This window comes from Diorhabda carinulata, chromosome 6 (assembly GCF_026250575.1).
Source record: "Diorhabda carinulata isolate Delta chromosome 6, icDioCari1.1, whole genome shotgun sequence".
Lineage (NCBI taxonomy): Eukaryota > Metazoa > Arthropoda > Insecta > Coleoptera > Chrysomelidae > Diorhabda > Diorhabda carinulata.
The window spans coordinates 25,762,441-25,784,825 of record NC_079465.1 but is presented as its reverse complement, the minus strand read 5'-3'; the positions used below and the strand labels follow the sequence as shown (position 1 = coordinate 25,784,825).

Genomic DNA, 22,385 nt, shown 5'->3' with positions numbered 1-22,385 from the left:
AAAGTGTTTTATTTCGATACAATTGCCAAATAACAAACCCAAGCAATTGGAAATTACCTTTTTATCCTTCAAGAAAGTCAAAGAGTTCAGTAATCTTGGATGTTGCTTGGAGAACAATCTGGTTTTCCAAATTTCCATGATTTTTGCGTTTATGGGATAGTGGAAACCAAGCAGATCACTGGACTCTCCAAGGAAGCTTGAAGATGTTGAAAGCAATGTCATGTAAGACACTTTGGTGGTATCTCAATAAGTTCTTTCTTATACCAAATACTTTCTTGAAGCTTAAATTACAGAAAAAAGTAGTAAAGTCTCATCTAAGAGATGGAAAACACAAGATCCGGAAACACAAGTGAAGATAGTTATAAAACGTGATAATTGAATGAAGATTATTTTCTGAATAAGCACACGAGAATTATGAAAAAAAAAAACGTTTTTATTGCAAACTTATGTTATTATTATCACTTTGGTGTTGATAAACAATCCAAATAAAAGTTAAATCAAGTCGACAACATTCGAAACTATTTTTAAAATGACCCTGCGATTTGGCATCTAAAAATATATTCAGTAACCGCTTTATTCGTAACCCGACCAGCTGTTTAGTGTTTAGTGATGTCTCCCAGAACTTTAGTAACGTCCCTGAAACTTCTCTGCCTGAAAATTATCTCAAACAAACTTATCTACGCCCTCTCCGACGACGAGGGAAAGAACTACGAAATAGTCTCTAATTACTTAACACCGACCACTTTCGAAGTTCTGCAGGATTTGCTAAAAATAATTCTCGATTCCGTGAATTTGGATGCAAGTATTCGGTTCAGTTGTATCGAAATATTACTCAGGGAGGATGTTAGAAAATTGGATACGGGGATGTTTCCCCAATTCTACTACGACAAAATTCTCAGAGTGATTACTGAACGTGGACAGGGTTTGCAGCATCTCAATTTGAAGGGCGTTTGGGTGAGGGATTTTCCGGATTTATTAAGTCAACTTGTGAGAAGTTTGAAAGGTTTGAAGAGTTTGTTTATCCCCCATATGGCGAATGACGATGTCATTGAAGCAATATTGACGTTGGAACATTTGAGGGTATTAGACATTAGTGGGGAAGCTTGTTTTACAGGTAAAATAGATTATTTAATACCAAATTTATTCATCTCTCGTGGGTTTTGTAATTTATAAGCATTATGAAACTAAACCAGACAAAAATGTTGTTAAAAACAATCACAATCCATTCAAAATGTTATGAAAATGAAAAACAAAATTTGTAAATTTTAACAACTGGTCTCAAACACCATTTCACTTCAATTCATACTTCTTTCATCGGTTAAACCATATTTTACATGATTTTCTGTTCTCAGAATATCATCATTGTCACGAACTCGTCCACGAAATAGACCGTGAAGCCAATACTGTTTCGGCGGATGCGATGATTTTCTGAAAAGCTATTAATTGTCAATTCAAGGAAAATATTTGTTTATTCGCTTTCTAGAATCAGAAATATCGGGAAACTCTATTTGTATAAATAGTTGCTAGTTTATCAGCGGTAAATAAGCTGATGTCATCCCGAATACATCAAGATAGAAAAGTGAACGGTGTGTTAAAATAAATTAATACATTAAGAATTAAACAAGGGTTTAGTAATAAGTGTTAGCGTATAGTTTAGTAAATAGTGACTACTTTAGTATAGTTAGAATATAAATTGAGTAAGTGAGAAGAAAAACATTACATTGGTGTTAGAAGTGAAGTGAAGGCTTTCATCCAGAAACATTTCTGATTGAAAACGAATCTTCCACTTCAATCCCATCAATTTCTCACATATTTCCGCTAAAAAGGACGGGAAGAATTTGACTTTGAAAAACAATATTTCTGTCGCTATGGATGAGAACATTTTGACCAATATTATATTATAGAAAACTGACATTGCAGCTTACGTCGACAATAAAATGATAGTGATGGACTTGAAAATATATGACAGAAGATATTCCAGCAGAAAAAAAAAGAAGATTGAACATATGAAATCATACAATCAAGCACAATTCAAGACAGAAGACATTGATAGTTTTGCCCCAACGTTTGACGGTAAAACGTCTTGGACCAGAACATTGAGGAAGCTGCTTGAGTAAATAATTGGTCCTCTTGGAGAAACTGATGACTTCAATCAGCTGAAGATTGATCACGATCATCTATAATACGTGCATCAATCTACTAATAACTATCTATATTATCTTGGAACTTGGAATAAGTTTTTATATGGTGTTCATAAACGTTTTATTCGCAATAATGAATTTATCCTCTTTATTTAGGTGATAATAATCAATTTAGAAGTGTTTTTTTATATTTCAGGCGATGGCGTGAAGCATCTTAAAAGCAACACGTTGCAGATGTTGAGCATAGGTTATTTTGGAAAGTTGAATATCTGCGAAACCGAAGAAAATAGCGGGATCCAATTGATCTCGCACTTATTAAAAAATTTACCAAATCTAATATCACTAAGAACGTATTCTTATACCGGCAGAGCAGTCTCATTACTTCACAGCGAATTCCCCGATTACAAAACTAACTTAAAGTATCTTCACGACACCGGAACTTCCAAAGGCATAATGGAGAGCATGTTAAATTTGTGTCCCGACTTGGAAAACTTACATTTGGACGGAGCCGAGTGTGGTGTCCTCGAAAAACTAGGGAAATTAAGGAAACTCAATACTTTGAAACTAACTAAATGCGACGTAGTTGAATTTCTGACGTTTCTCAGACAGTCCGGATCTCAATTGCACACCCTTAAATTAAATCATAATAAAAATACGTCTCTTGATCTTTCGGAAATTTGTCTTTTAGCTCCCAATTTACAAACTTTAGAGTGCTATCATATGAAACTAACTCATACTAATTTAGACACGTACTTCATGTCTTTAGTGAATGTGGAATTCTCTTATTGTGAAGTGTCCGATGATGTTATTAGATTTGTTTTCACAAATTCGCCGTTTCTTAGAAAGATTTCAGTTGGTTCGGTTATAAAGATGACTGATGGTGATATGTTCAGATTATGCGCTGAATGCGATCTAATCAACTTAGAAGAACTGTGGTTTTCTTGTGCAATGTGGCTGACCTCTACTACCGTGGAATTATTAATGGGACATTGTCCTAAATTGAAAGTTATAGGGCACATGGACGGATGGGATGTTTCACAAGAAGATATCGATTATTTAAGAGCTGTAGTTATTTGTACAAATACCGATTTGACTTTATTTCCAGCAAATGATTTGTAGCTATTTCTGCTCAAATTGTTTGAGGATCAGAAAGCTACGAGATGTATGTTGATGAACCAGCAAGAACCCAGAAAGATCCATTAATCTGCCGAGACCACTACGACGTACTAGGATCGCTATTTAACTTTTCGTAAATTCATAATTGGATATGGCTTTATTGTTCTCCATGGAGGTACCTCCAAAACACGTGCTATGAACGCATCAATCGCTTCTTCAGGTGTAGAAAAACGACCTCGTAATCTATTTTTAATCTATGGAAAAACGGAGAAATCATTGGGTGCCAAATAAGGACTATACGGTGGCGGATACATCGATTCAATGTTTTGATTTTGACTGTTTAATAACGCGTCTGCTGTTGGATTAATCCACGTCGAAAGTCATAGAACTGACAACACGTTCTTAGTACGTACAAAAATTAAATAGCAACATTCGTATTTCGAAAAAAGAACTAATTTCCAAACTATATTTTACTGTTAAGTGTATGAGTATTATTTCATTATTATTACAATTTATTACAATGTTTAAACCTTTTTTATGATACCTTCAACTTCTCTAATTCTCTAACTAGGATTTACCTTAGTCTAAAGCGTTCGTTGTCGTTAAATTTAAATAAACTCACACAACTTTGTGAAGAAGCTTTTCCATTCAATGCTTTCCAGGAAACACTTGAGTGGGGTTAATTAAATAGCAGGTTTCATGAAGAAGGGGTTGTGGATCTAAATCCATTACACGACAATAGAGAGAACATTGAAAGAAAAAGTGAGGGAAAGGTCTACAGGGGTTGATGTAGATGAAGATTATCATGGAAAGATCTATGTAGAATCTCCAGAGCATCACACGTGGGAAGGTATAAAATGGAGTTGAGCAGGAATCTTGATAGATATTTTTGATCGCAGTGGTAGCACAGTTAATCATATACACTACCGGTCAAAAATATTTGCCCATCCAATAATCCCCTTGAGCAAAGGTGTCATACAAACTGAAAATAATGTGAATTAGTTATTTGGTGTTTATTATTGTAGTTTAGTTAACCCTGTGAGACATAAGAACGTGGTGTAATTTATACGAATTATTTTCTTTCTCGAAAATTCAGACTTGTAAGTTTGAACATTAGTAAAACCAAGGAATTATCAGTGCACCTCGTACATAAAAAGTCTTCTTAGTCTAGGCAAAAGTATTGGTTTAGGGGTGATTTGGAGGAAAAGGGAGATCTGGTTAAAATTGAAGGAATTCGAAAGAAAGAAGGTTATAAAAAATATGTTGTACGTTCTGGTGGAAAAAATTATCTTTTGGGGACAAAGTGGACAGGAAATTCGACAAGCAGTGTCTTACTTTCACTTCATATCTTTGGAATATTCTGAAAAACGAATGGTACCAAATAGACGACGATAGGATGTCAAAATTATATTCTTCAAAATCGTTTTTTTTTGTTTTTATTGTATATCATGCAAACTAAAGGGTAAGCAAAAACTTTCGACGCTTAGTATAATATTTAAATTATAAAATGAATTTTTAGATCGGCGTATATGATATTTTTCGTAAAAACAGTATCTTTTAATTAACTTTGATAAATTAGACTTAAAAGAGGGAGACCTGATGAAAATTTTCGAAAAAGATTCAAGCGATAACTAATTACAAAACCAATTTGTCCCATAAGTCTGAAAAATGTGACGCGGGGGAACTTCGACAAGTTTTTGAAATATCGAACGCCGCCGGTCGATGCGGTCGTTTAGAGAATTATTAGAAGGTCCGAAACTTCCTTTCTCCCAAACTTCCAGCAAAAACAACTTAAATAATTCAATGACTTATCGGTATTTCGAAAAAATCTCGAAAAGACTCGGAGAATTTAACAACGACCATTTCAATATTTATTATTAGCAATTTTTTTCAAACAAAGGTTGTTATAGAATTCATTCAAAAGTAAAATTAACGAAAGAACAATTAAAAATATTAAGAATTCTTTTACATTTTATCGTCCTCAATTGGGAAACTAACTTCACCATCGTTTCCTACTCTATAATTCGTTTTTTTTTACTTCTAGTCCATAATTTTTCACTTTTTCTATTTCTTTCATATTTTTTCTACACAATACAATGGATCATCTCCCAACAGAAATTAAAATTAATGTTTACTCCTCGTATATAATTCGGTAAACCGTACAAACAGTCAGTCCACGTGGACTCGTCATCTTCACTGTTTACCAATGAAAACATCGAATCGTAAACATAAATACATTTCTCTTGGCTGTCGGAAGGCTTATGTTCACAATTTCTTTGATATATTCCTGATGGACAGTCTGCGATAAGCAGTGGCGTGGCTATGTGAGATTTATTTAATTCATAAATTTCTTCAAATAAATAGGAATATGGCGAATGAAGACAATGGTATCGCACAGTTTAATGAGAATAAAGGCAGGTATAAATTTAATAATAAAGATTTAGATATAAAAAAACAACAAAGTATTTTAAATATATTCGATTGTTTGAAAAACGAAAATATTCAGCAATCATAATAAGAATTGCTGAATCGGATGGCAATAACCAAATCGTCAAGGATAGTTCGATGGGGACTATTTGCGTCAGATAAAAGACTATCGAAGTTATAATAGACGAATGGAGTACAAAAAGGGCTCAGTTTACGTCTGGTAGCCTATTTAAACCAAACGCCCTTACAGGCAGATACATTCTACTCGTCTTTTTACGTTTTATAATTTAATATTCAGTTGTAGCAAGTTAACGACTTAATATATTTTTAAAAGTATTTATAAAAGTAATAAATTTATAAAATGAGGTATCTACGCCTATGGTAGATCGAACAAAATTGTCGGTAAGGGTTTTTATAATCTGCAATTGATATTGGAAGAATTCTTATTATTTTCAAAGCAACTTTTGCTTGATTCCCTTTAAGAGTCTGAGAACTGGGAACCTTCCCTATAGTTCAAATTTCCCTTTGAACAGTATTACACCCAATTTTCGATCCGTACGACTGCTTGATGTTGAGTTTAGCTCTATTTTTATCAAGTTAAAACATAATAAATCATTTCCCAGTTACAGGCGCTTGATTTCCGATTTTTTCATAAAGCCTTGACTCTATATCTAGTAAATAGTTTCTTATATAAAAAATGGTAGTTCTTCACTCGTTTACATGAAATTATATCAGATTAAAAATTATGGAACTAGAAGTAAATAAGATCGATTATTCTGGCACTTTCGACGTATTGATTTTGGGTCAAGGACCATTACAAAATCGACGCTGATACATACTTCAACGCTAAATTTGTCTCCTAAAAATAACAATTGCTCTTTGAATCTAAATTAGAAATCAGTCACCTGCATACTATAGTCCGTATCAGTTCTATCGAATGTCTCCTAAAAAGTTAATTATTTCGTTACAACAAAAGTGTTTGAAAATTGTTTACAACAAGCTCTATTACGCAATAGACGACGAAGATCCGAACGCTTATTTGGCTATAAGAAAATGCCTGCCGAGAAATTCGTTACTAGATTTATTAAAAAGATTATCACACGCAGAAAATCTTGATAGATATACACGTTTCAATTGTCTTCAATTATTGTTACGAGAAGGATCTAGGGAATTGGATACAGGAATATTCCCTAGAATCTATTACGATAAAATTCTCAAAGTAATACTCGATCGAGGTCAGAGATTACAGCATTTAAATTTCAAAGGTGTTTGGATTAGAGATTTTCCCGATCTACTCAGTAAGGTTATAAGAAATTCTCCGGGTTTAAAAACCCTTATTATACCACAAATGGCTAACAATGAAGTATTAGAAGCTATAAATACGTTGGAATATTTAACTGTTTTGGATATAAGTGGGGAAAGTTATTTTACAGGTAAGATATTCATCTAATATTGATATTAATAGATTCAAACTATCGTTTTCTAAATTATAAACACGTTCTGCTTAAACTGAAAATTAAAAAATAACAACTCTTAACTGGAGAATTCATTTTCTTGTCATACATTTCTTCTAGTGGATTCTAAATGAACCACCTCGTACATTCACTGTTACCTATAGTCGATAGTCCTCGTTATGTACATACCGTTAGACTATTAATTAATACAACAAGAAATTGAATGTTTGAAGTACGCGATGTGAAAAGCAATTTTACGCGAGTTACGTACATTGTTATGTATACGTACATACAAAAACTAGAAAAACGTTTCATTTAATATCCTAACTATAGAGAAATGAAGGTTAATTCGATAGCAACATTTATTTGTCAATTGTCAATGTCAAGTGTCAAGTTGCATTTTAATAAAGATGACAACAGTGAATTTTTTATCAAAAGATATCTAAATCAAAACGATTTATGAAGAATAATAAGTGAAAAGGTCTAGGAAGTAAAAAATTAAAGAGATCCGAGTAGAATACTATATTTAATCCACAATATCTTACAAAATTCATCTTATTAGTTCTTGTAATTTATATTATCGTCCATGCAACATTCAACAACTGTAATTCATACTTACCAGCTGCGATGTCACCAACCCAGCTCACAAATTGTTGCTTACGATCAACGAAACGATTAAAGTTCTTGTCCTATTTGGTATGTGGGTAACATACCAATTTATGGTGAGATTTTGTGGGAAGTGGTTTTCTTATTTCGGCAAAGAAAATGCATTTTCTGATGCATACTAACCTGTAACTGTACTCCGAGCTGGGATCTCTACTTTACTCTTCGGGTTCGATGTCTCCCGGCCTAGTTTAGCCTTTTTGATACGTATAAATCATTGAAAAACCAGATATTGTTCATTGTAATAGAGGCATCATTCGCTTCGTCCACCTCCTCATCGATCCTGCTCTTTTCGGCTTCTGTGCTAGTCTTCTTGGATACTTCTGCTTTCTTATGACTCTTACTTGCCGTTGGTCCATCCATTGAGGTTTTTTTAGCTACAAGACGAATCTACTCTCAGTAGCTCAGCTTACTATAGATAGTAACTTGGTAGTATTTTTTGTTTTCGTTTAGTGCCATCGATATTCTATGATCCTGCTTCACCCGAGCAGTTCCTACTGTTATTTTGATTATGTGCTGTCGTTTCGTGGTGTTCTACACTAGAATTTGTTTCCTCAAGTAGCAATTGCTTCTAAAGTTTAGTAAAATTCAGCTGACGAGATGTCTTTGTTCTGTTTCAGCAGTAGGTTCTCATTGATGGATGTGATGCTTCTTTAACAAATTTATTTAGTTTCTTTCGGCTTATTTGGACTGGTGTCTTAGGAAAACTCACTCAGAATTCACATCTTACTTGAACTAAATATATAACGGATTGTTTCTATAATTTGAAAATAGAATGGAAGAACCTCAGAGTGATAGCCCATGGTCATTAACTCAGTGGTGAAAGAAATGAATCCAAGCGCAGAGTTTAAGCACTCGAAACATCGATTGTTAGTTTTAAATTGCTTTCTATCTTCTAGAAGAGTACCACGATTGCCATAAAACTGTGTTTTTTTGTTATAATTCCAATGGGAAGGTTGGGTAGAAACAGTCCTTTAGACGATTTTCTAGCTTGAGCTAGTTTTTTAATGATGAAACTCGTAAACGTTCGACATAATTATCATGAACGAAATTTTTTACAGTTAATGGAATAAAGAAATTGAGCAATAAGACACTACAAGTCCTCGATCTTGGATACGCTGGAGACAGTTGCTTCTGTCAAGAAGACGAATTAGAAGAACCGGAATTAGAAGAAGAAGAAGGATCTGAAGACGAAGAAAACGAAGAGGAAGAATTAAACGAATTCGAAGACGGTACGGAAGAGAGAGATTTTCAATTATTAGCAGAAATAATAGAAAATTTACCAGCTTTGATATCATTAAAGACCTATTCCTTCACAGGTAATGCGATATCTGTACTAAAAGGAATGAATCCTAATTATAAAACTAATTTGAAATTCTTACATGATTCAAATACGTCAGTTGATATTATGGACAGCGTTGTTAGCTTATGTCCGGATTTGGAAGATATACATTTAGAAGAAGCCGAAAGTGATGTCCTAGAAGATTTATATAAATTGAGTAAATTGAATACTTTACAATTAACCAAATGCTACATCGATGAATTTTTATTCTCTCTAGATATATTTGGAGGACAGTTGCAAGTGTTGAAGCTGAACAATATGACAGAAACTCATCTAGATTTATCTGATCTATGTATTTCAGCTCCCAATTTACACACGATCGAACTTTATCAAATGAAACTCGCTTTCACAAATAAAGATAATTATTTCGGCAATTTAAATAACATGGATTTCAGTTATTGTGAAACAACTAGTGATACTATGTTATCGGTTTTGCGAAATTCTCCTTCCCTGAAAGTATTTAGAGTTCTAGAGTGTTTAGTAAATTTATCGGATAAAGATATTTTTGATTTATGCTCTGAAAGGAAATTGGAGAGCTTGGAAAAATTATGGTTCTCGTCTGCCGGAACACTCACCGCTGCTAGCGTGGAGATGTTGATGGAAAGTTGTCCGAATTTAGTCCAAATTGGAGAGTTAGATGGATGGGACGTTACCAAAGAAGATATGGTAGATTTGAGAGCCGTTATCAAAGCTACCAATATTGATTTGAAAATTACTCCGAGGTAAAACGATAAAACACAATTTCTAATATTATTGTATATCTGTTTTACGAAATATATATATTTAAAGAATTATACCATATTTTGTTTTATCGATTCTAACAATAATATGTAAAACAATAATATATAAAATGATAATTGAGCCGGAGGAAATTCTTTTATATTTAAAATCACACAGCAAAAACTTCCCATTACAACTTAACGGAATTGTAAATCATCTGGATCAGTGGTTCCTAAACTTTTGAGACCACGATTGTGGACCCCCAACGTAAACCCCCGTAGTTATTACAGATTTGACTCCTTCTATTAGAGTCTCGATAATATATTTCTATAAGAAGATGCTGGTAGATTAATTAATGATTGGAAATGGTTTCTTGTTAAGCTCTTATCGGAATTGCTCCTATTTGCTCTGATTATTCTTCTTAATGTCAGGAAAAAGCTGAACTGATCCATAGATTGTTTTCAGTTTGAGGTAAACATTATCTTAGATCGAAATTTTGATTTTCGGGTCAGATCCACGTTTTATCTATGGTTGAAAAACGGCGGAAACGTCTGTTTGTATTAAACTATCGATGAAAACATCTTCACGACAGTGTTTTTGTTTCTTTGTGATCAAACATGGCACTCATCTTGCGCACAGCTTTCTCATGACCAAGTTTACAGTTAATATGCAATGTACTGCACTTTTTGAAATACCTACTATGTCTGCTAGCTCACCCAAAGTAGTATCTAGTTCAGTTTTTTTATATTGGTTTACAAATTCACTTAAACTATTCACTATTGATGGATGACAAATAAATATTAAATAACGTGGAGTCTTCGAACGCAACTACAGTCATCTCTAGGTCAAGCCAGGTACTTTAAGGACCATCCTCGTATAATATATTGTGAATATATTCTTATTGTAATCTTTTTGATATAAATTTTTTATATTATTATTAGTTTATTGTTAAAACACGAAAATTTTGTTGTATGGAAATTTAACTTAATTTTTTGCACATGAATTTAGAAGCACCCTGTATACGATAAAGTAGAAATTAGTGGGGGGAAAATGAATAAAATCTCGATTACTTGAGAAAATATAATTGAAAAAATTCGTCACTATTATTCTCGATTAGATTGAAAACCTGGAATCTTCCTTTGTTTTTCATCAAAAAATGAAAAAAAAAATTAATCCCATAGACAAATTATTCTTATCGCATTCAGATACAAACAATCGAAAAAATAAACAACAGAAAAACAGACTAAATAATAAGAATTATCTCGAAATCCTAAGCAAATAAAAAATATTGTCGCACGTTTGTACGCAAAAAAAAACATCACATCAAACATGAGATCCAGAACAAAATGTCTGTACTATTTCTTTGTGATTCTATTAGAAGTGGCGTTTATTAGATGCCAGTGTGGTATAATACCAAGAACATGTCCGCCAATCACTGATATCTACAGAACATTCGATGGTACATGTAATAACGTCGAATATCCATGGTGGGGTACGGCTTACTCAGAATACGACAGGATACAACCAGCTTGTTACGGAGATGGTAAGTTGTAAAAATTTAAATTACCATAGTGGAGATCATTGTTAGACGTTTAAAATTCAATAGATGGATTAGAAATGAAATTCGTAGTCTTTTTAAGTCAAGGAAATTTTTTCCCATACTTATATAGGTATGGGCCCAGTTTGGTCCAGACTTGGGCCAAATATGCACAACTCTGGCCATCTATAGAAACCGTTATTGGCCCAGACTTTATAACAATGTCCCTCGTTTAGTTTGCAAGCCTAGGTCAGGCCTGGATGCCTAGATAAACCCAAGACTGGTCTGCAATCCTAAGTTAATAAAATACTGTAAAAATCTTCTTTTGTAATTAATATTAGAACAAAACTTTATATAGTCATTCAAAGTTCTGTCAAGCCTGGCTGACTATAAGGCTGAGCTATTATTGGTTTGCTAAGGCCGAGTTTTCCAAGCTAAGCCCTGTCATTCAAGTCTGGAGGCTACTACATGGACATCTCTTGTTACGAAATGAAGCACCTCTTTGGAGAGTCCGAAAGAGATGAGCTGCATAACCACCAACCAGGCATGTAGTTTATTTTGCAAAGATTTTAGCCCCTTCCGATCAATTTCTGTTACCAGACTTAAAAAAATTGCTCGGTTGTCATAGATTTTCCAACAATGAAGAGGTAATGTCTGTTTTGATAATCTTGACGATTCTTATTATAAAAAAGGTCGTGATCCCATTGAACATCGCTTGGAAAAGTGTCTGGAGCTAGAAGGAGAGTTTTCGTGATTGCTTTGTTGGGCCAGGTTCTTCTAGAACCATCTTCGAATGTGTATGACTCAAGTTATGAAGACGTACACAGGACACTGTGTATCGCATTTCTAAGCCTGGAAAAAGTTTGTTAATGTAAGATATCTACAGGAGGTATTGAAAATTCAGAAAAAAAAACAGAAGAAGTACATATCATCAGCAACAAATCTTCCTAGTCATCATATTGATCAAGAAAAGACTCTGACGACGGTGTTAAATAGAAAGATATATTGAAAAAGGAAATCCAATAATTTCACCAAATGTTATGTAGATAGTTCAAAAATCATGGAGTGAGCTGGAGATGGAGTGTTCTGAGCTTGTGAGCATTTTTTGTCACCAAATGTTATGTAAATAGTTAAAAAATCATATGGTGAGCTGATGATGGAAGATTCTGAGCTGGTGAACATGTTTATGTCACCAAATGTTATGTCGATAGGTCAAAAATCATGACGTGAGCTAGAGATGGAGTATTTTGAGCTGATGAACATGTTTATGTCTTCAAATGTTATGTAAATAGCTGAAAAATCATATGGTGAGCTGATGATGGAAGATTCTGAGCTGGTGAACATGTTTATGTCACCAAATGTTATGTCGATAGTTGAAAAATCATGACGTGAGCTAGAGATGGAGTATTTTGAGCTGATGAACATGTTTATGTCACCAAATGTTATGTAGATAGCTAAAAAATCATATGGTGAGCTGATGATGGAAGATTCTGAGCTGGTGAACATGTTTATGTCACCAAATGTTATGTCGATAGGTCAAAAATCATGACGTGAGCTAGAGATGGAGTATTTTGAGCTGATGAACATGTTTATGTCACCAAATGGTATGTAGATAGCTGAAAAATCAAATGGTGAGCTGGGGATGGAAGATTCTGAGCTGGTGAACATGTTTATGTCACCAAATGTTATGTCGATAGTTGAAAAATCATGACTTGAGCTAGAGATGGAGTATTCTGAGCTGGGGAACATGTTTATTTCCGTTAAGTTCTTATTTGATACCTTTTCGGGTAGTAGTTCACTCGTTTAATTTCAATAATAGTATTTTTAACATCCATTAAGTGATTTTTAGACATTTCAACACCCAGAAAAGCCCAAAACGGTGACGATCTTCCTAATCCAAGAAGTGTGAGATTAGCTTGTTTACCAGAGAATCATGTGGATAAAGATGAGGAAATTACTCGTGTTTTTATACCAATATTACAATTTTTTCAACATGATATCATCTCAAGCTACAAGTCTGGTAAGTATATTTCAGTTTATTTAAAATACAAATCCTTTTATATAATAAATTTTTTAGCTGGAGATAGTTCTAGCTGTTGTAGTAAAAATTTACAAAAATTATCCAAAGAACCTGATCATTGTGTGAATATGGTGATATCAGAAGAAGATCCCCTGTATATTAGATACAACATCACGTGTGTACCCATGGTTAAAATGATTAATAATATTGATATCGATTGTGATAGTGAGAATACACAGGCCGAGCAGGTAAATTGAAAGATGATTGTGATGATTTTGAGTAGAAATTTTTGAGTTTCCTGGTATATTCTCAATCGTTATTACAATCAGAATTCCATCATAAATCAAATGCTACTACTAAGTCGATATTAATCGTGATTTCCAGAGACAAAATGAATGAAAAAACGTTTCTGAATACAATATTGTTTTAATCATATTATTTTGTGATTTTTTCGAGAATATCATTTTCGAAATTAAGTTATTTGAATATTTTTTATTGATAGATAAATAAAGCTACTCATTTTATGGATCTGTCGAATCTGTATGGAACCAATGAGGATGAAAATTTCGCTCTTAGAACGGGGGCTGGAGGAAAATTATTACTAGAAAATAGAAACGGTTTTGATTATCTCCCAAATGATCCTACAGGATCGACATGTCAAATTCCAGATAAAAAGAAGGAAATTTGTTACAAAACAGGTAATAAGCTTCAGAAACCTTACTAGAAATCTTCAATTTTTTATTTGCTTACCTCAGAAAAATACCTTAGCAATAGTTATTGGTTTGTAGAAAGTATTTTTCGAAGAATTTGAATATAGAACAAAGTGTTAAACTATATAATTTTTTTGTTTTTATTATTCTTGTTCATAATCTTTGTAACAATTTTAACAAATACTCTTCGAGGAATGCTTGGGATCTTTGTGAAGCTGGAATATGAATTTGAAACTTGAGAATTTTTCGTTTAATCAATTCTATTTCCTATTACAACGTACTGATTACCGATGAGCAAACTATCTGCGACATTTTTTTCTTCTTATCGTTTTTAATTCAAAATAATAAATCTCAAAACCTTTAGAAAATTACCTAGAAAGAATATTTAGGGTCTTATCAATTATCTCTCGTGTTAAAGCGTGTGACAGACGATTTCAGCTCTTAATCTGTTAAAACGCTTCCCGAAAGAAGAAAGATCAATATTATAGGTGAGATTATCGAACAAATTCCAGCCAAACGTGCAGTTAGCATTCCATGTTTCTTGTTTTGAATGGGGCGTTGATATTTCCAAAGTGGTGACTGTCTTATCACGTGGAAGTCCGTGAGTAGAAAGCAAAGTCCAAATCTCGTCACTCAAACGATCCTGATGTGGAACTCGTCACCGTTACCATAAAAAAATGTCAGTGGGGTTACAAAGAGTTAAATTTTGTATTCGGGTTCTTACCTGGTACACGGTTTCACCGGCTTCAATGAAGTCATTATATTTTTCAGGTGACGAGCGAGTGAATCAAAATCTAGATCTAGCACTAATGCACACGTACTGGACAAGATACCATAATAAAATTGCGAGTGAAATGGCCGGAATATATCCCGAATGGGATGACGAACAGCTTTTCCAGGAAACTAGAAGGATATTGATCGCGATCTATCAAAAAATCATGTTTTACGATGTTTTCCCATGGATTTTGGGTTGTGACAACATATGCGAACATGGTTTGGTATATTCTTCTTTGTCACAAATAGACGATTACAACAATACTTGTAAACCAAATATCTTGAGCGAGTTCGTACATGCAGCTTCTAAAGGGCTCCATGCTATGGTCCTAAGAAAATTGGAGTAAGTAGATTATTTTAAATTAGAATTGGGGTTAATCGTATTTATCACTTGAAAAACCGGCAACCACTGATTCTACACTTAGAGATGGTGATTACAGATCGTGCATGCTTCATACCTCGGGCACTTAGAGCAACTGGTTGTCTATATAATCGCCCTACCACACCTGCAATTACCTATACAGTCCTTAAATTTGTTATTATTGGATAGAACTAGACCAAATACGTGAATCAAAACATTTTACGTGAAGATCTTCATTTAAATCATTTCCTTGATATATTTGCAGAAGATCTAGTGTTTCCCATAAAAATTTCATCCACTTTTTTGCTTAATTGGTACGTGAAAAACATATTTGAGGTAATGAACAACCGAATAGTTTAAAAAACTGCTTTAGAATCTTGATAAAACAATGTTTGGTGTGTTTTATGGTAATGTTTCTTTGAATATTGTTTTTTGGTCATTGAATCGGCTAACTAGATCATGTGTTAACACACCTCTAGACTTATTCCTTTGAGGTGATGTCTAAAGTCTACAACAATGAGCAAGCTACGGGTAAAGCATTGGAGGTCGGAATTACTGGAGACAATGGCTAATATTGAACGATATATATCATTTCCTTTCACCGTAACTATTGTAGACGATACTGATTAAGAATTATTATCAGTTGCTAAGTATTGAATTGAGCAGGTATCTAGCAAGTTAGGATTATCATAATAATTCTCTTATATTAGATTGTATAATAACTTTCAGATATTTTAATGAGAAAAGAAATGCTTTTAAAGATATTTCAATGAAAGATTCTTTCTATCGACCATATTCTATCGAAGAAGAATCAAATTTCGATGCACTGTCGATTGGACAAACTACGCAAAATCCGAATCATCAAGGTCCTAATTTCGAAAATGATGTAAGTACGTCTTTGTATATATATATATATATATATATATATATATATATATATATATATATATATATATATATATATATAAAGAATATTCACGATTAATTTTTTCCTTAGATGACAAATTTTACATACACGGATGTATTGAAATATGTGTTGGACCTTCCAGCGCAGGATATTTGGAGATCAAGATGGGCAGGTATTCCGTCTTATAACGATATAAGATCTGAATGTGGTTTGATCAGAGCAACTGATTTCGATGAATTTAGCGACGCGATTGATCCACAGGTGGGTAACACCTGTGAAAAATATGATTTTGATATATAAAAATTTTTAATTTCAACTAAACTCTATGTTTGTATATAATTCTGATTGTACCAAAGCGTACGACATCCAAATATTGTTTATAGTTCATTTTTGTAAACTCTGAAATGTATCAAGTATATTAAAAATAAATTTTTTCAAGTCAGAATATAGAAAAACTGAAGTCGGTATATCGGAATGTCGATGATGTAGATTTGTACGTCGGTGGACTTTTGGAAAGAAACTATCCGGGGGCAAAAGTCGGTACAACTTTTTTTTGGATCTTTATACAACAATTGCTGCGTTTCCGACAATGCGATCGGTTCTGGTACGAGCATCCCGAAGCGGGATTCACGAAAATACAGTTAAAAATAATTAAAGGGGTGACTTTATCTAGTATTATGTGCGAAACTGGTAATAATATCCAGTCCATGCAAGTAGAAGCTTTGCAACCACCAAAAGGAATGTGAGTATCGATTTTTTTTTTATTTCACAACAATTTACAATAGATTTAGATAAAATATTATCGGACATGTCAACATCGATATCTAGACAGGCTTATTCCATAAGCAGAATTATTAGATTGAACATATCTTGGTTGAAACAAAACAGATCCGTATCCTTTGAGGATTTTAACATTTAACCACTTTCTAAAAAAAGGAGAAATCGTTACCAAGAATCGATTACCCACTTGAAACTGGTGTAGTCGTCTTCTTAGACGTTAGTTTTTGTTTTTATTTATTTGAGAGCTTTGTACTTAGCATCAAATTAAGTAGATTGAGTCTACAAGATGGATACTTATGATTAACGTTACAGATATGGTTACGCACTATCAAAACTTTCTCCTAGGTCTAACGTAGAGTTACTAATTGATTATTCTGAATTCCTAGCTTCAAGTTGAAAACATACGAGGCTTGTCGATTGACTAATTTTGCTTAAACAGACAGTACTGAGATTCTCTTGGTTTTTTAATTTTGTATTATGGTCCTAATATGATATTTGTAATGTACCATAATTCTAATAATCAAAATGTTGTTGGTAGACCTAGAGGAAAACCATCATCACTATTTATCACGTTAACTCTTCCGATTTTTCTTGTTCTCTTTCTCTTTCGTTGGATAATTTTTGTACTCGCAATATTGTTAGTTAAGTCACTGAATTATTAGTTTTTATGGAAATTACATGAATATTTGCATTGAATTTGATTTATAATTAAGTAAATAATTATATATTTTTGATTCGAGGGAATTATATTGATATTTTCATTATTCTATACGTTGTTTCAGAAATTTCCCGATCAACTGTCAGTTTATACAGAAATTGGACTTTTCTAGATGGTTGGAAACGACTTATGAAGACACCACTTTCGAATACACTACTTATGAAGAGTTTACTCATGAAAGTTTTTATGAAATTACTGAAACCTATGAAATATATTCATAGAATGGCTATTGGAAAATTAATGAAATAAAAGTTGTTTAAACAAAAATACTTTTTTGTAAATATCAACAATAATACTGTCTCTTTCACGATGGCGCTTCAACCTTTTTATATTGAAGGATTTTTACTTAAATAATGACAAGTCTACTTGTATGTGATTATTCCAAGCCCAAATATTTTGTAATAATACCAAAAATGTTCCCAAAAGACCGTTTACCAACATATTGTACCTCGTCTGTAGGTTAAATAGTATTTTCAATTTTTTTTCATCAATTACTTATTTACGTATCAAATATTTCAATCCTTATCTCCCTAACAACAACAAGGTAGACAATTATAATGTCAAGGTTATGTCGTAGATAAAAATAAAACAATTAATGAAACGAATTTTGCTTCAAAAAAATATTTATTACACAAAACGATTTGGTGTCACGTAAAAATTGTTATATTCCAGATTTATCAATAGAATAGATAAATGTAACTCAACAAAAAACTATTGCCAAAGAACAAAAATACAATTTTTCATTTCGCAATTGTACTGAAATAAGAAATCGACTCTTTCATCGAACTTTATGTAAAATTCACGATCGCACGAATCCTACTGTGACTGCGCCAGTTAACAGTTTCTCTCATGAAACTTTTTTGTTGATTTTAAAAATTAGTGGTATTAAAAAACGCCAAATATGGAAGGTTTCACCCCTCCCTAAGATTTTGCTGGTCTTTAAGAAATGAGGAGTCAAATATAGTGAGTTTTATTCAGTAAGATTTGATCTCTATGCTTATACAAATGGAGGCTATATTAAATCCGCGACCGTTGATGAAACTAGCCCTCAACGCCTCGTCGTACCTTCACCTTCATACAAAAGGTCGGAAACCTGGTTCAGGTAGATCATTTGTCAGCTGATTGCGGATCCTAGAATGAGATTAGAAGCACAGTTTCCCAACTCGCGTTCAATTTCCAGTGGAAAGTACCAGTGTACCAAAATAGATCACTAAATATTATTGAACTCAAAGGAAGGATACACGTACTGAGTTTGCACAAGCTCCGAAGGTTCGAGAGGAAATCGCAGTACGTCTTTCTCAGTGTATTTCAGCTAAAGGTGAACATTTTAAGCCCTTAATTTAGGTATCGTTGTATTCAATAAATATATTGAGAAGCAATTGTCTCAAGTCACCAACGGTATTACTCATTCTGCAGTTAGACAAGCCTCTGAAATTAGGTTTTTACTCATAATATGGTTAACATTTTACTTGTGCATCATTTACTGCACTTTTTGGTCTCAATTTGTATAACTTCTTCTTTCGTTATCCATCTTGGTCCACTTTTCAACTTATTTTATCAATTTCTGCATCTATATAATGTTATCTGTTAATCCCATTAGTAATTGTTTAAAATCAACTTCATTTTCATCATTATTTTTTATCTTCTCAATAAATTCTATCATTTTTGTTCTCTACGTATATTTCGTCTTATATCCTACCCATTTTTGAAGATTTAATGATTTCGTGGAACAATTTTCGATTTCCTTTGTTGTCTTCTTCCAGTTTGATACCAAAGTATCGTTTTCTTTCCTTCGGCTAACACATATTTCCAATTTTATCTCTTCCATGTGTCTTCTTTCTTTTTTATTTCTTCCTGTAATCTTATCGTCCACAGTGGTATCAATTTTTTCATATAGCTACTTTCGACGCTTCTTCCAAGTTTTCCAAGAAGTTTACAGTTGTTTAGATCACCACCGACCTCAGCTTTGCGTTTGACTCTGTTCAGTTTCTCTACTATAACGTAGTAAATAATATATCTTTAAGTACGGCTCTCTAATTTTTTTGTGTGGATATTTTTGTAGTATAACCATGAGTTCGCTATTATCAGTTTATGTATTATCTTCTTCATTTGTGTTAAATGTCACAACAATACTAAATGTTGTGAATGAAATGAAGTTGAGGTTGGAAACTCTCCATACAACCCTCGTACAAATATTGAATGAATAAGCGATCACGTAGACTGAAGTTCTTGAATAACATTTATCTAAAACAGCGAACTGCTTTGTAGACAAACCAACGGTCGAACATCACCGCTAGTCGTGACCTAAACGTTGTTGAAGGGTTGAAACGATGAGCTAGTGAGAATATGCAAATATTTGAGAGGGAGGTACACCGATTAGCGGGTAATTTAATTGTTTAGCAAATTGTCACGTTAGATTGTTATCATTGTAAGTGAATACTGTGATAATTATAATCATTTCAATATGATCTATTTTTTAACAATATTAGGTAGACAGAACTGACTTAAAATAGCAATTGAATGGTGAGTTTTGGTTCTTTAATGTATCAAACAGATTCTATGATAACACTATAAACTTTGGAACTATTAAAAAAGCAATCAGAACTAGTAATAATAAAAACAGTCCACTCAAAAACACGGTAGACATAAGATACAATAATAAATGAAGATGAAATGAAAACCTAGGAGACTGGAAGACAATCAGAACTAGCAGAAACCGAAATAATAAAAGATAACGAATAGACGGAATAATAAAGTAGATGGTACAAATGAAAATAGCAGAGACATGGAAAGCACAAGTATAAATTTATAGCAGAATAATGGGAAAAAAACTGAAAGATGAATATTCGCAACAAGGATTTAGAGCAAACAGAAAACCAGAGCAGTGATTATGAAGTAGAGAAAACGAATAAATGTATCAAGAGATTTATAAAAAAAGACAAAAATTTATGTCAGAGGTATCAAAAATGTTTGAAACATCAAAAGTTTAAAGTAGAAGATTATGTAAAGATTGCAGAAGAAGTTGCAATCAACAGACAATAAATAGAAGAAGAAAAATTAGAGCAGGTCGATTTATACGAAAGATATATGAAGCACGAAATTACAAAAACAAGGAAGGATGATCCAGGATTAGCTGGACAGAAGAAATATAAATGAAAAAGCAAAAAACGAATCATGAGATGACAGAAAATAAAACAGAAGACACCTTAGGATACAATGGAAGGTGTTGTGGAAGAAGAAATCCCAAAAATGGCCTATATCCTATATAATAAGCCTCAGGATTAAGCGAAATCAATCTCTATCCATTAAATTATTCTTTTTTGAATTCAAATTCTGCAATGTCACTTTTAGAAGAATCTCAGACTAGAAGACACGCAGTCTATTCTAAATATTCCGTCATTAAAACATTACGTAGGATGGAAATCTATAATAGTTACTTACGTGTTTAATATTTAAAGCACTAAAAGTTTTGAAAATAGTGCACATTAATCTGAAGTCGTATCAATAAATACCTCTAGTATTTTCTTTCTTTTCTCGACAGCACTAATAATTTTATTGAATGTACGTTCAGTATTAACATTAAATCATGAGTCATCTAGAACCTAATGACATTAGATCTGAAAAATAGATGAAGGATATTGATTAAATTCGATTTATATATCCTTATATACTTTTTCTAACAAGTTGTCATCATGTGTGGATAGTACACAAGTTGAAAATAGCCGCTTGGTTCTTAAATTGACACCACGGCTTCTTCTCTACATTTTTCTCAGGATTCTGCAGCTATTACGAAGATTCCTACGAGTCTCAGGTATGGATCAACAATAATAATTCTCCGTTTTTTCTCAATAGCTTCCTGGAATTGATCAGGCAGCCTCACAATGATATTGGGATGAACCTTTATCTCATCCTTTTTTTAAACAGTTTGTTGTTCTCTATCTAAAATTTCCATCTTATTAATTTGTGTTAATTCGACAGAGTCTACACTGTAATTGAAATGTTTTTCAGGAGACAGTTGGTAATAATTATTTTAAGTATTTTCCAAACTATCAGAAGACATGGAAACATTATTATAGAATAAATATTGCATAGGCTTTGCATATCTGTATGAAATAGCTGAGTGGGTATCTTCAAGAACTGATAAATTACCAGTCACTTCATAGGATTGATTAATTTCTGTTTCAGGAGGTATATGCCGATTAATATAAATGTATTCATTTTTTTTAAACAACTATTTTCTTCAATTGTATCGATTCCACCAATAGTGCACTGATTCAATGTACTACAGTTTGACGAATCAATTCTGATTTCTTTGTTGATTTATCAAATTCTTCAGTGATGCTTTTAAAATTTTGATTAGTCAACATATTACTGGGAAAAAACAGGTTTGTGTTGACTCGAGTAATCCAATATACAGAGAAGACTTTTTGATAATTAAATTAAAATGAAACTTTTAAAACATTTTGTACAAAAATAAGCAATTCTAGCTTCAGTTATCATAGATCCAAGTAATGAAATGAAAAATTCAAAGATAAAACTTATTCGTTGTTGTTTTGTGATGATAAATTTCAATGAGTAATTCCGAATACAAGGCGATTCAAAAATTATCTTGTTTTCATTTCTGATTAACAACAGTAGATCTAATCAAAGATTAATTGATCTCCAAGGTATCATCAACTATGTGAATTGATTTAGTAAAATGAAGTAACGAAGAA

The 22,385-nt window shown here is 32.8% G+C and overlaps 4 protein-coding genes across 4 annotated transcripts; all 4 read left to right on the top strand.

Annotated features, from left to right (window-relative positions):
* Window positions 1-563: 563 nt before the first annotated feature.
* On the top strand, window positions 564-3,786 carry LOC130895957 (uncharacterized). Its single transcript, XM_057803646.1, has 2 exons — window positions 564-1,114; window positions 2,338-3,786. Exons 1-2 carry the CDS (start codon window positions 610-612, stop codon window positions 3,258-3,260), a joined length of 1,428 nt encoding a protein of 475 aa, XP_057659629.1. The 5' UTR covers window positions 564-609; the 3' UTR covers window positions 3,261-3,786.
* Window positions 3,787-6,586: 2,800 nt separating this feature from the next.
* On the top strand, window positions 6,587-9,937 carry LOC130895956 (uncharacterized). The gene is made up of 2 exons (XM_057803645.1): window positions 6,587-7,117; window positions 8,863-9,937. The coding sequence occupies exons 1-2, from the start codon at window positions 6,622-6,624 to the stop codon at window positions 9,867-9,869; spliced, it is 1,503 nt and encodes a 500-aa protein (XP_057659628.1). The 5' UTR covers window positions 6,587-6,621; the 3' UTR covers window positions 9,870-9,937.
* A 1,211-nt stretch (window positions 9,938-11,148) lies between these two features.
* On the top strand, window positions 11,149-14,144 carry LOC130895801 (peroxidase-like). The gene is made up of 4 exons (XM_057803351.1): window positions 11,149-11,406; window positions 13,250-13,420; window positions 13,478-13,668; window positions 13,923-14,144. The coding sequence occupies exons 1-4, from the start codon at window positions 11,193-11,195 to the stop codon at window positions 14,142-14,144; spliced, it is 798 nt and encodes a 265-aa protein (XP_057659334.1). The 5' UTR covers window positions 11,149-11,192.
* Window positions 14,145-16,262: 2,118 nt separating this feature from the next.
* LOC130895800 (peroxidase-like) lies at window positions 16,263-17,921 on the top strand. The gene is made up of 3 exons (XM_057803350.1): window positions 16,263-16,433; window positions 16,616-16,914; window positions 17,735-17,921. Exons 1-3 carry the CDS (start codon window positions 16,263-16,265, stop codon window positions 17,889-17,891), a joined length of 627 nt encoding a protein of 208 aa, XP_057659333.1. The 3' UTR covers window positions 17,892-17,921.
* The last annotated feature ends 4,464 nt before the right edge of the window (window positions 17,922-22,385 follow it).

Excerpts from the sequence above, each read along its gene's own strand:
- LOC130895957 (XM_057803646.1), top strand. The coding sequence starts at position 610 with ATGTCTCCCAGAACTTTAGTAACGTCCCTGAAACTTCTCTGCCTGAAA. Across the intron at positions 1,115-2,337 it reads TGGGGAAGCTTGTTTTACAG|GCGATGGCGTGAAGCATCTT; the intron begins GTAAAATAGATT and ends TTTATATTTCAG.
- LOC130895956 (XM_057803645.1), top strand. The coding sequence starts at position 6,622 with ATGTCTCCTAAAAAGTTAATTATTTCGTTACAACAAAAGTGTTTGAAA. Across the intron at positions 7,118-8,862 it reads TGGGGAAAGTTATTTTACAG|TTAATGGAATAAAGAAATTG; the intron begins GTAAGATATTCA and ends AATTTTTTACAG.
- LOC130895801 (XM_057803351.1), top strand. The coding sequence starts at position 11,193 with ATGAGATCCAGAACAAAATGTCTGTACTATTTCTTTGTGATTCTATTA. Across the intron at positions 11,407-13,249 it reads ACCAGCTTGTTACGGAGATG|ACATTTCAACACCCAGAAAA; the intron begins GTAAGTTGTAAA and ends AGTGATTTTTAG. Across the intron at positions 13,669-13,922 it reads AGAATACACAGGCCGAGCAG|ATAAATAAAGCTACTCATTT; the intron begins GTAAATTGAAAG and ends TTTTATTGATAG.
- LOC130895800 (XM_057803350.1), top strand. The coding sequence starts at position 16,263 with ATGACAAATTTTACATACACGGATGTATTGAAATATGTGTTGGACCTT. Across the intron at positions 16,434-16,615 it reads GCGACGCGATTGATCCACAG|AATATAGAAAAACTGAAGTC; the intron begins GTGGGTAACACC and ends TTTTCAAGTCAG. Across the intron at positions 16,915-17,734 it reads TTGCAACCACCAAAAGGAAT|AAATTTCCCGATCAACTGTC; the intron begins GTGAGTATCGAT and ends ACGTTGTTTCAG.